This window comes from Artemia sp. Qi Xiang Cuo, chromosome 5 (assembly GCF_049724085.1).
Source record: "Artemia sp. Qi Xiang Cuo chromosome 5, ASM4972408v1, whole genome shotgun sequence".
NCBI classification, from domain to species: Eukaryota; Metazoa; Arthropoda; class Branchiopoda; order Anostraca; family Artemiidae; genus Artemia; species Artemia sp. Qi Xiang Cuo.
Genome location: NC_142798.1, coordinates 34317813 through 34332197, shown reverse-complemented (window position 1 = coordinate 34332197; position 14385 = coordinate 34317813). Strand labels below are relative to the sequence as shown.

The following is a 14385-nucleotide window of genomic DNA, read 5'->3' as shown; positions in this document are numbered from 1 at the left end:
AATGTTTCAAAAGTTTCCGAAAGCGCATTTCAAAGGTATTCCCTTTGAACCGCTTTTTAAGGTATAATTTTTATCTCCACTAATATGCGTTAGGCTTTGTAGCTCTGTTATTTACATGAGTACATAGTTGAGTGTCGGCAGGTAATTAGCCTTATCATGTCACTAGCTAAAGCTAGTCACAAATCGGACTCACCTTAACAATATTTTTTTTCTACAAGCCATTTTTTAGAAATGGTCTGTGTGGGGTTGATTCGGACACCATAGCTGGGTTGGTTTGAATGACTTTCTGAGAGTGTCCGAAACAACCCCCTTTTGTCAAATTAACCCCAGGAGGGGAGAGACAAGCCCAAAGGGAAATACAAAGGCCATTTCTAATATCCGATACATCGCATTTGTATTTAGCGCAACGATATAGACTATGGCTTTGCTCTTGAGGTAAATATGGAGCAATCCACATTTCTGACCTGAGAATAAATTGAACATACCACTCGATGCCGTTTTTATACTCTTGCCAAATATAACACTCCCTTTTGTCGAGTTTTCAGTTTTAACATATCCTAACCTTCCTAGCCTTACCTGAATATCTAGCCCATATTATTCATTTTCCATGCATTTATTGATTCTTGATTTCGTTACCGCCCAATCAATTTACGGGTAAACCGGTTTTAACAAGAGCAAAGCCTACAGTGGTATAGCCTATAAGCTGTATCTAAATTAAGAGAAAAAGGTATCATCTTTGTGGGTCCTTAATGGGATTAAAATTGAATTTGCAACAGAAGCGATTATTTTATTCGGAATAAGCATAAATAAGGCATTGAGTGCTATGTTCACTTTACTCTTAGGTCCGAAACTTAGACCGCTCAATATTTACCGCAACTGAAAAACAGATAAGTAGCCTATTATCATTTCAAATGCCAAGAAATTTTCAACAGAAGCGTGACAATCCACCACCGAATATGGAGGATATCAAAAGGGCTACAGCAGCAGTTATTCTCGACAATGTTTCAATCCGAAAAGCTGCCGAAGAGTGTGGCGTTAAAAAATGCATTACAGGATTATGTTAAACATTTAAAGAGTTTGTCAAACAATATACCTGCAACAACATTAGAAGATTGACCAAGGACTTTTACAAAAGCAGAATCTCAAGCCCCAGAGCCTATACAAGCTCTAGTCACAGGGAGAGCACCAGATCTTAGCTTCACCTTTTCAGAGAAGATAGTTCATAACAGACAATTCTTCAATCCCAACGAGGAGAAGGCACTTTCAAACAGCTTCAGGAATGAATCGCGGCTTAAGGGCCATTGAAGCTTATCTTTTAGCTCAAGCTCATAAATTAGATGCCCTTCATCCTGGGAAATCAAGGCACAAGCTTTAAAAGACTAAATGACTGCATTCCTCAAGCGAAACATGAAATTTCTTTCAGATCCCCCAAGGCAACAAGTCGATGTAGAGCAAGTGGTTCAACGAAGGAGTTGTAGGGAGATTCTTCGATAACCTTTCGTTAGTCTATGCTAAATACCAAATCCTTCCGGACCGTATTTGGAACACCGCATAAAACAGGTGTTCCAACAGTATTACCACCTCCGATTGCTTGCCAAGAAGGGACAGAAGCAAGTGGCCCCGACAACATCAGCAGAACGTGGGCAAAATGTACCGATGGTCTGTTTTGTTAGTGTGACAGGTAACCACGTACCTCCGGTTTTTTCTTTCCAAGGTTTAATTTCCAGCAATGGATGCTGAAAGATAGGCCCCTGGTGCTCTGGGACTGGCTCATCCAAGTGGCTGGATTAATTCTGACACCTTCTTGGAGACAATGAATGAATTTGTGAAGCATACCAGATCATCAAATGAAACCGAAACTTTACTTTTACTGGACAATCATGACAGTGATCTGGACATCAAAGTAGTCAATTACTGCAAAGAAAATGGATTTATCTTAATCACCTTCCCATCTCACTACTCGTATCGCTTGCAACCTTTAGATATTTCAGTCTATGGACCATTCAAAGCAGAGTTGAGAAGCAGCTTTAGTGAGCGGTTGAACTTTGATCCAGGCCAGCATATCTCTATATATGAGGTATCAGAACTCAGATGTGCTCCATATCTCGAGAAGTTCAGCATGAGTAACATTGCGACTGGCTTCAGAAAGCCCAGACTGTGGCCATTCGATTGCAACAATTTCTGCCATGCCGACTTTTCTGCTGCTTCAGTTATAGATCGTCAGCTGCTGGACAGCCAATCTCAACTTGCTGTGTCTGATCCACATGAGCCAGACCAAAGTACTGACGAAGCTCAAGGGCATTCTGTAGTCTTTTCTGTAACTCCCGACCAACTAAGACCGTTTCCCCGTGTAGATTTTGTCAATGTTTTCCCATGTATCCGACAATAGATGTTGATACAGAATTTTAGCACTCTGACACTTAGGTTTTGATAATGCTAACCGACATATCTGGCAAAGGATGTTGATAAAGAATCTATTCGTTCTGATACTTAGATTTTATCAATTTTATCCTGACCTATCCGAGAAAGGGTGTTGAAAAAGAATTTATTGATTCTGATACATAGACTTTCTCCATGTTAGCCTATCTATCCGACATATGATGTATGCAAACTCCTTTTCTTACATCTCCGATGTTTTAATAAACATTTTAAACGTTTGATATGCTAGCATACTCTAAAAATAATGAACAAATAACAATGTAATGCATAATATATTTTTAATGTAATAATGTCATGTAGAATATTAATACAAAAAATATATTATTATACATTATTAATGTCAATGAACAACTTTGGACATTTTGATTATGTTCCATAAAATAGTTCACCATGTTCTCTCTTGATATTGTAGCTATTGTCTTCCCTTAGTTTGTAATCAGTAGAATAATCATTATTCCATTTTGAGTCATACACAATTTTCACTGGTGTTTCACCGACAGGTTCAATATACGTTTCGTCTTTGATATTATTTGGTTCTCTGACTGTTTGATTAATCGTAGTAACGTTTGCTGGCACTTTGTTTCTCATCTATTTTTCTTTATATTCCTAAGTGATATTTTCTACCAATGCCCTTTTTATTTTTCCGGCAATTTCACTGTCTGCTATAACGTTATTTTTACACGGGAAACAGTTCCGGCACGTAGACAAGATATGGTTTATAATATTAGTAGAGGAGTAGGTCTTTCTTTTCCCCTTTGCTTTCATTCGAATGTTAATACCCGAAAGCTGACGATAGGATCTGTCAATAGGTATCATGTTACCATAACCATAAGCAAGAAGATGCCCCTCTTCATCAACTATTATTTTGGTTTTTGCATTCTCTTTGAGTGCAATCATCTCTGGAAATGATACTGTCGCATATCCAGAATGTGTATAATAGAAATTCTTGGGTACTCCAAAGAAATATAAACTCTCACTGTCATGACAACGCACGCATACGTTTCCGATAGTGCTACCACTTGTACTTGTTTCATAGTTCAAATACTTCTCCTTGTCAGCATTCAATGCTACAATAACACTATCATGTGAACATATTTTTACTGGGGGGTCATCCACATGTTCAATATGCATTTCATCTTTGCTATTATTTGGTTCACTGACTTCTTGATCAATGGTAGTAACGTTTGCTGGCACTTTGTTTTTCATCAATTCATCTTTATATTCCTTAGTGATATTTTCTAGCAATGCCGTTTTTATTTTTCCGGCAATTTCGCTGTCTATTATCACATTATTTTTACACAGGTAACAGTTCCGGCCTGTTGACAAGATATGGTTTATGATATTAGTAGAAGAATACGCCTGTCTTTTTTTTACCTTCCGTTGAATGCTAATACCCGAAAGCTGACGATAGGGCTTAACACTGGGTAACGTGTTACCACAAGCACTAGCAAGAAGATGCCCCTCCTCATCAACTATTATTTTTATGTTAGTATTCTCTTTGAGTGCAATCATCTCTGGAGGTCTCAATTTTGCATATATACCTTCATAAGAGTTGAATTTTTTTAGTACTCCAATGAAACTTAATTCCTCACTTTCATGACAATGCACGCACGAGTTATCGATAGTGGTACCACTTGTACTTGTTTCATAGTTCAAATACTTCTCCTTATCAGCATTCAATGCTACAATAACACTATCATGTGAACACACTTTCTTAAAATGCTTCATCTTCACTTTTTTAAAGATATGAGTTATGTGTTTATCCTTCCACTGCGTAAAAAATACTGATTTAATGCTTGCAATAAACTAGGTAGTGTGGAAAGCCTGCCAGAAAGTACGAGTGGGAAAGCCACGTCGTGTCTATGAGCAAGCATAGAGTATGATTAGTAGAGCTGCAAGCATATTTCATGTCATTTTAAGATACGTAAAAAAAAAGTTGAATTATTTCTAAGTCCAAAAAATAAATTCAGTCCAAAAAATGTGCTACGACAAATATTATTTTCCTAATAGTAAAAGTCACGACTAAAATATCTATATCATTCTCATTTTGAATTTGGAAAATATTAAATGTGAATTTTTTATGTTTTAATTATGTTTTATCTCATTCGAAGACATGTAAAAAAATTCAAAAATATATACCATGTTCAATAAATAATTAAAAAAAAGTTAAAAAAAGTTAAAAAAAAGTATACAAAAAATAGGGAGAGGGAGCCCCAAATAGTTGGAGGGAGGGGGCTCCTTTGAGGTTTGGGATGGGGGACCATTGGAGGTTGAGGGTGCGCTGGTTCGGGTGATTGATGGTTGCGGTCCTTGATGGTTCAAACCCATAATCATCTCAATAGTTTATTTCTAAGGATTGTTCTGAATTTCTTTACTAAAATTCTTTTCTTAGCATCTACATCTTTATTAGTATCAACTTTTTAGTATACTACAATTTTAAAGCATATTTTATATTGACAACACTGCTCAAATGGTACTTGTGTATTATACAGAACACAGTCGAGAAGTAAAACTAGGTCAATTCACGAGGTCATCTTGTCATCGTTAACCATTTCCATAGATTGATTAGTGTCAACTTTTTAGTATACTACAATGTTAAAGCATATTTTATATTGACGACACTGCTCAAATGGTACTTGTGTATTATACAGAACACCGTCGAGGAGTAAAGCTAGGTCAAGCCATAAGGTCATCGTGGTCCCTATGAGTCTATTACTTTCAACTTTTTAGCATTCCCCAATGTTAAACTATATTTTATATTGGCAGCACTGCTCAACTGGTATTTGGGTATTATACAGAACACAGCCAAGAAGTAAAGATAGGTCAAGTCCCATGATCACCTTGTCATCGTTAACCATTTCCATAGATTGATGCCAACGATGTTATCCCAAATTTATAATAGATTCCATTAGAGTTAGCAACCCCTTCGAGCTTACCTTAACTGGTAAGCAGTTTAAGCCTTTTTACTACTTTCATACAATCCAATTAAAATAAGCGTTTCCGTAGATTCATGCCAACGATGTTATTCCAAATTTATAATAAATTGCCTAAGAGTTAGCAACCCCTTCAAGTATACCTTAACTGGTAAGCAGTTTAACCCTTTTTACTACTTTCATACAATCCAATTAAAATAATCGTTTCCGTAGATTGACACTGATGATGTTATTCCAAATTTATAATGGATCGCCTAAGAGTTACCAACCCCATTAGGCTTAGAATAACTGCTAGGTAGTTTAAACCTTTTTCCTACTTTCATACAATCCAATTAAAATAATCGTTTCCGTAGATTGATGCCAACGATGCTATTCTAAATTTGTAATAAAACGCATAAGAGCTAGCAACCCCTTCAGGATTACCTTAACTGGTAAGCAGTTTAACCTTTTTTACCACTTTCATACAATCCAATTAAAAATGTTACCGAGCTCTGGTTCACCCCTACTATTCACTCACCAATTAAGATCATTCATTTCAGAGTTATGCCAATGGAATATCTTTTCGCAAATAGAGTCATTTTTACACAAATGATACAACTTTTTATGTCTAATACCATACGCTATCATTAAACATTCCATTGAATGCTAATAGCCGAAAGCTTGGCTGTTAACCATTTTACAGAAAACTCCAATAAACCTTTGAACACGTTATACCAAGGTCTTTAGTTATGTCTATTGAACCTAGAAAAACCTGTCTGGCTGCTTGGTCACATTATAGGTCCAATAATATTACGTGTTTGCTCGCTTTATAGGTTCATAATATAGAGTGTGTGGTCGTATTATGTAACCTGTCTTGATAGTTATTATTGCCTTACTACTGACACTATCTTTAACCAATTGTCAACATGCAACATGGCCTATCTGCAACATCTTACGAACAGCTAATGCTATATATTTGAAACTTTGAAGGAACATTGATGGGGATGTCAAACTAAATCGAGATATGCCAAGTACATCTACGTTTTCAAAATCGTGCGTGCAATATCTGGGAATAGCAAGAGTGTTAGGTCAAAATTTTAAGGGAACTTTGAGGGGGGTTTTTACTACAAATTAAAAGACACTGTTTCCATCCAGGTAATAAAAAAGACGTCTGTGAAACATTTTGAGAACGGCTAGGGTATTAAAGTTTGAACTTTCAGAAAATTTTGATCGGGATGTTGTGCTAAAAAAAAGACATTATGGGCATCCTGGTTTTCAGAATGACATCGTTTGACACTCCAGAAAAATGGGAATTAGCAAGCAATCACTTCAAAGTCATAAATAAAAGAGGTTAAACAGGCCGGATTGACTAGGTGCGGATCCCGATTGGAATTTTTGTGGGGACCCCTCTATATATTAAATTTTTAAGCAAAATTCAAATCCATCATATATGTATATATATATATACATAAATATATATATATATATATATATATATATATATATATATATATATATATATATATATATATATATATATATATATATATATATATATATATATATATATATATATATATATATATATATATATATATATATATATATATATATATATATATATATATATATATATATATATATATATACCCCTCCCACGCTCATTTTTTTCCCAAAGTCACCCGATCAAAATTTTGAGATAGCCATTTTGTTCAGCATGGTCGAAAATATGATCACTATGTCTGTTAGGATGACTTAATCCCCCGAAGTCCCCGGGGGGGAGGGCTAAAAGTTATGAACTTTACCCAATGTTAACATATAGTATTGGTTTTTGGGAAGTATACAGAAGTTTTCAGGGGGGATTTTTTCTGGTAGTGAGGGGGGGGGGTGTGGGTCGGGGGTTATGTGGGAGGATCTTACCATGAAGGAAGTTTTCATGGGAGTAGGGACATTGCTATGAAGGGGGCGCCGGATTTCGCAACATTATTTAAATAAAGATCAGAAATTATATACAAAAAAAACAAGTTTTTTAACTGAAAGTAAGGAGCAATATCAAAACTTAAAACGACAGAAAACATTACGTATATGATTGGGTTCATCCCCTAGTCAATACCTCGCTCTTTAAGCCAAAGATTATTTAGTACTTTCATAAGAGCTATTTATTCTAATTAACGGCATTTGTGATAAATCGGTCAATCTGACTTCTTTTGAAGACGTATTAAACTTTAGCTAAAACAGTGCAGTGCAGAATAAAGGACGGGCCCATTAATAAACGTGTTAAAATATAAGGACGAATTATTTTCCGACCTAAACTAATTCGCGAGCAATATGTCCTTGTTTATAATAAAAACGCTCATAAATAAAATTAAACAGGTTTCGAGAAAGCCATTTAACCAAATAAAAGTAAAATTAATATTAAATTTTTTTTTATTATTCATGTACGGTGAGCCAAAATCAAAACCTGCATTAATTCAAAAATGTTCAAAAATTAAATAAAAAAAAACAAGTTTTTTTAACTGAAAGTAAGGAACGACGTTAAAACTTAAAACGAACAGAAATGATTCCGTATATGAAAGGGCCTGTCCCCTCCTCAACACCTGGCTCTTTACGCTAAAGTTTGACTTTTTCACAACTCTATTTTTTTTTTAAACACACTCGAAATTGGAGATAGGTCAATCCTAATTAAATATACCAACATATTATGAAAAAGTAAGAATTGTTTTCTAACCTCATACTTTCCAAATACTTTTCCCAAATCCCCAACCACCCCCCCCCCCCCTAATGTGCAAATATATAGCCCAACTTATATAAATACAATGTATTCTGTTACCCGTCACTTGTTTCCCACCGAGCGTAAGCTAATTGTCTCTTAATACAGAGAGATAAAACCGGTCTGTTCTCGAGTGTGTACCATTATGTACACAGGTACCTTTTTTCTTCTGCACTTTCATTTTTGACTAGTTCTGATTCTCATTCCCACTTATATTTTAATTTCATATTTCTATGTTCTTCAATTTCGTTTTTGACTTGTTCTAATTGTCGGTTACGCTAATATTTTAACTACATATATCTTTTATATTTATTTTCGTTTATCATTGCTTCAGAAACTTTATCAGTGCTTTTTGTCTTAGTTGCTTGGATTAGTCTTATCACTTTTGATGTTCTAGGTTGTTCATTATCACCCGTCGTACTTTTACATTTCTCTGGTTCATTCTCTTGATGTTGTCTCATTTTATGGTCCAGTTTGTTCATTTTCAGCTTACCGTTTTGCCTTCTTCTCTTCTTCTTTGTACTCATATTTTGCTAACTTTATTTACGTTTGTGTCCCCTAGACATTATGAAACAGCTGAAAATACATTTTGAAATTTACATCACCGAATATGGGCACATGAATTAACATATTTCTAAATTTTTGTTCTGCAAATGCTTCTTAAACGGTTTCAAAATTCATTTTCCCTGTGTCTTAACTTTCAGTTATCATGATCGTTAAACTATTTAGTCTATCCTAATTTATTGTTGATATTACATGGTTTTTGATTGGTTTTAGCCTGGAAAATGATCTCACTCCAGAAGCAACGCTTACTGGAATTGTTAAGAACATTTTAAAATTTCGAAAACCAATTGATCATTTTGATGGCGGCGCGGGGCCTCTTCAAACGCGGGGCCCTAATGGGCCCAATCGTTCCAATCACCCTTTTTCCGGCTCTGAGCTTAAAAAATGATAAATAAAGAGGACTGATTGGTCCATCTGTTGTATATTTTCCCTCTTATTCTATTTTAAGTCATATATAATCTTTCAAATATACTCCCAAGAGAATTCTGTCAAATATATTAGCCATAAATTGCCGTTGAATCAAAACTTTATTTTAAGAACCATTTCCAGCCTTGATTTCAAATTGAACGACTTTTATACAATAATTGCACTAAATGCAATTAAAGACAACGCTCAGATAATCCTATGCAACTTAAGAATTTAAATTATAATCCCATATTCAAATTCTTCAGCCGAAAACCTGAAAAATTCGAAAATATTCATTATATCAATCAAAAATAAAACTTTAAGGATCAAAGCTAACAGAAATCACCTTAAAAAAAAACTTCCCAAAAAATAATTTTTTCAAAGAAAAGCAAAAACCATATTAAAACTTAAGGCCAGCCGAATCTAGAGCTATAATAATTCAAACTTAAACCGGCAATAAATTACTATCAAGTAATAATTTAAACCCAAAACAAACACAAATCAATAGAAATAATCCTATCAAAAATAAAGGTAACACGTATTGATATAGATAAATAATTAAACTTTAAAACAAGAAAAATTAAAACGAATGCTCAAGTCAAACTTAAAACAAAGAAAAATTACTACAAACAGGAGTTTGGCTTCTTCCCCTCTCCCCTAACCGTAAAGCTTCAAAAGTTTATTGGGGAATTTCTGTTTTACTAAAAAAAAAAAGATATATTTTAAACACAATTTTTATAATTTTAACATTGAAAAATAAAAATTACTGTTAAATAAAACCTTAAATCTTGAATTGTTGAGATTTCCAGGAATTAATATCATTTTATATTAAACATTCATTTCATCAGTTCTTTCCAGTCATTCGGATTTTTATAGTGATTTTATTTTTTATGCTTCGTCCATGTTTTGAAAAATTAAAACGCACCGCTAAAAATACTCGTACACAAAGTTTTCAATAAAACCTAAATGACACAATTATCCTTAGAAGGTTTATGTTTAAGGCGACAGGAGCTAAAATCCCGTTTGTAATAATTTTTGTTCGTTTGAAGTTTGAACTTTGAACTTTGTTCGTTTGAGTTGATCTGCTGATAAATATTAATTTCTATTTGTTTTGGGTTTTATTTATTCTTTGACAGTAATTCCTGTTCGTTTTAAGCTTGAATCTTGGTAAGACTTTATTTCTGCTCGTCTTAAGTTTTAATATGACTCTTTACTTTTGTTTGAAAAAATCTTTCAGAAAGTTTATTTTTAGTATTAGTCATACAAAAAGACGAACTCGAGTTTCAGAATCCCTGAAAATAAAGAATAAGCATATAGGTCCTTTATAAATTTACTATCTATGGCATTGTAAAAAAGAAAGTTTTTTTTTCAAAACTTGTACAAAAACAAAAAAAAATCATAAATTTTTCGTCTTCCTCAACTTCGAAGTAATCCAATCTAAGTAATGGGTAATCTTTGTATAAACACCAGGTTTGTTAGGTCTACCACATCCAAATCCCCAGCTTGTTATTCCCATAATTGTAGGCACACCTAGGAAATACAAAGCAAAAAATGTTAAAGAGAATTTTGGATTAGAATAACAGCTCTGCCCTTTATGACTCAAGTAATTTTGAAGTAACAACTATATCAAAAATAAATTGATTTGACTCCAGTGGCGGATCCAGGATTTTTTTAGAGGGGGGGGGCAAAATAGGTTGATTCGCTAAACTTGCGTTACGAGTAACTTTAATTAACGCAAATTTGCGGCAATTAAGTAAATTAGACTACTTTATAATATGTTAGGGGGCGCGCGCCCCCCTCGCTTCCCTCCTCTGGATCCGTCACTGTTTGACTCTCTCTGTACTGATCAAAGAGCAAAGGAAGGAGGAAGGGTGGTGATATTGACTAAAAAAAAGAGTTGATTTATTAAAATGGCATCCTTATTTATTAAAAAAAATTCCCAACAATTATAAAGGACCATAGAAGAGATAGTTGTTAGAAGATTTTTCACAGGCCGGTTTTTGTTTTTTATTTTGTTTTTACAAAAAAAAATTAATTGAATTGAAATACAAATTCAGTTTTTAAGTGTCCATTGTGTATTGCATTTAGTAGCGTTTAAGTAGCTCCAATTTATAATTTGTTTTTTCTCTTTTAGTTTCATGATTCAAATCTTCTTATGTAGTTCTATTTAGCATATTGCATGGGAACTTCACCTTTCCCTAAAAAATTCCTTTGCTGTTCATCAGCCGTATCCAGGGTTCAAAGAGCAACGATTGTTTTTCTGATTATCGTTGAATTGTCTTCAAGCAAAAAAAAAAATACGATTTTTCGTAGGAATATATTTATTAGTTTACACTGAATGTTTTTTGTAGTAAAATCTGAGTTTTACTACTCATTTTCAGCTTATTGTCAGCTTTTGTCGATGTCAACTACTTTCAGCTTAATTTTCCACTAAGTGCATTTCAAGAAAGCTTAATTTAAAGTGATTTATCGATTTCTTTTCATTGTTAGTTTTTCCCAGTTTTCATGATTAAAAATTCTATGAATTTAATCAGAGACTTCATATTCAACTATTGATTTTTTCACAACTTTTCTAACAAATATTCTGAGGATTCAAACTAGCATTGTAAGTAAATTAGTATTTACATTACAATGTATTGAAATTTAGTATAGTATTAGCAATAAAACTGAAAAGGGTCAATCCAAACCAAAGGTTAGACAAACCAAAACAAACTGAAAACTTAACAATTTAAAGGGGATGAAAAGGAATAACTTACCAGGAAAAGTTTGAGAAAAGGAATCGAATACTAGCTAATTTTGGAATCTTTAGCGTTTTTGAATTTATTCCCTGTAGCAGTTAAATTACTGCACTTTTGTTCTTGAAATAACGGGTAATGTAAATGAGGCGTACGACACATTCTGCTCGATTATACAACCCATTCACGAACAAACATGTCCTCTAAAAACCGTTAAAGATAGGAAGGATGTACCCCTGAAACCCTAGATGAGAGTTGAAATTGTTCATGAAAAAGAAAACAGGAATCATCTTTATGAAAAATACCTTAGGACAGAAAAAGGTGATAATTTTGAAGAATTCGGGATTCCCCGTAACAAGGTAAACTCTCTTAGAAGAAGAGCAAAGAGGGATTATTTTGAAAAGAAATTTACTGAGACCAAAGGTAACTCGAAAGAAACCTGGACGGTCATCGGGGAGATGATATCAAAGAAGAGCAGTTGTGAGCCTACCTCAATAGAGGTAGATGGGAATACACTCTACAAGTGGCGGAACTTGATCCTCTACAAGTGGCGGAACATTTTGCAGGCTATTTCTCGAAAATTGTTCAAACAGCGTAACAGAAAAATAACCGGAGTCCTGAATCCTTCCGCGAGTATGAGTCTCAAGATGATAGAGGGGACAGATTAGCCTTTGAGTTTGAGAGTTGTACCAGTGATGAACTACTTAAAATTGTTGGAAGCATGAGCTCAAATTCAGCGGGGGTAGATGGAAGTAACCTCCGAGCTTTCAAGTCAGTTTTGGTTTATCTTCTGCCTTGTATTGTTCATATAATAAATTTGTTGCTAGGAACTGGAATCTTTCCTGAAGGTCTCAAAACAGCCACGGTTTTTCCCCTTCACAAAGGTGGCTCGGAACTGGAGTCCAATCTCCATCCTTCCCCTTTTCTCGAAAATACTTGAAAAAGTTGTTCATCGACGACTCTACCAGTATTTGACACATCATGGTATCCTTAGTGATACTCTCTTCTTCTTGCGATCAACTCGCCGAAGTACAGCTCGCCAGGACTACCTTGAGCAGGGTACTCCCCGCCAAGAATATCTGAAAATGAGTTTCGCCCGGCGACCGGTTGCCACATGGAATAGATTGCCGGCAGAGGTAATCCCGGAAAATCCTTCCCTTGACGCGTTCAAGAGAAGGTATAACAAGTACCTCAGTGTTAGAAAATGAGGTAACTACCAGGACTAGCGGCAAATCATCATTTGTGATGAAGCCGTGAAGCCTGCAAAAAAAAAAAAACTCAGTTTGACTTCCGCAAAAATCACTCAACTACACATGCGGTGTTACACCTATGTGATTTTGTGAATCAGTTTCTTGATAGTGTAAAAATACCTCTCACTGTTTTTATAGATTTTAAAAAGGCATTTGATACGGTTGATTTTAATATTTTATTAAATAGATTAAAGCTTTTAGGGGTTAAAGGGGCTTGTTTGAATTGGTTTGATTCCTTTTCAAAGGGGAGGTCAATAAAGGTTGTAATAGATAGTGTAACCCCTAGTCCATATCTTGTGAATTGTGGCGTTCCACAGGGTTCTTTGCTGGGTCTGCTTTTATATTTGGTTTATGTAGATACTATGAGATTTTACCTTCGTGATTCGTGTCTTACATCTTTCGCAGATGACACTGCTATTTCTTTTCGTGGGGTTTCTTGTGGATGAGTTAATTAATAATGTAAATATGGTATTAAATGATTTAAGTGTGTTTACGTCTATACGTATGTTGGCGGTTAATACAAAAAACCTAAGTCTTATGGTTTTTAGTCCAATTGGTAAGCCCATTCATCTCGGCTGGCGAATATTATTTTCGGATAATTCTCTGGAACAGGTTAATTTAATGAGGTATCTAGGACTGCAAAATGTCAAGGAAACGTCACAGTGATCGTGTGGCATCAAAAGTTGCAAGAGGCCTTGGAATTATACGTCAACTGAAGCACTTCGTACCAGGTCAGGTGATGTTGATGCTTTATCATGCGACTATTAGCCCCTATATATTGTACGGCTGTGTGTTATGGACTAGCAATTTTTTAGTAATTTTAGGTGTGTACGGGTATTAAAGAACAAGGCAGTCCATTTTATAGGGGGGTACGTTAAAGAAACTAATAATACAGTAGCTTGTTTTAGGAAATTAAATGTGATGGATGTGGGACAAGTTCGTGACTACCAGGCTGCGGTTTTTACTTGCCAGTGTTTTCATGAAGTGTTTCCAGATTTTGTTTTTAGATATTTTTTTTTTAGACAAAATAGTGATTTGCATGATTATTATACAAGGAATGCTAATAATCTGGTAAAAGAGTATAGGAGTGGAAGTCGTACTGGATTTCAAAATGAGTGTGCCACTAGGAAACTCTGTGAATCTTGGCCAAGCGAACGATCCTAAATATCTCCTAGGTGATTGGACAACCAGAACCAAAGTAAGCTGCCTTTACTAATGAAACTTGACTGCGATCAATGGGTAATGTACACAATCTAGGGGAATTTATAAGCAAAATGTTGGTCCAAAAATTTTGGGGAGTTCAAAGGGCT

General features: G+C 34.7%; 1 protein-coding gene across 1 annotated transcript in view; it reads right to left on the bottom strand.

The window, feature by feature from the left end:
- Positions 1-10426: 10426 nt before the first annotated feature.
- The window catches only part of LOC148952063 (neurotrypsin-like), a 101327-nt gene continuing 97368 nt past the window's right edge, over positions 10427-14385 (bottom strand). Inside the window, exon 20 of the mRNA XM_089089520.1 lies at positions 10427-10620. Within this exon, the coding sequence (XP_088945646.1) occupies positions 10487-10620 (134 nt within the window). The 3' untranslated portion in view covers positions 10427-10486. The remainder of the gene's footprint in view (positions 10621-14385) is intronic.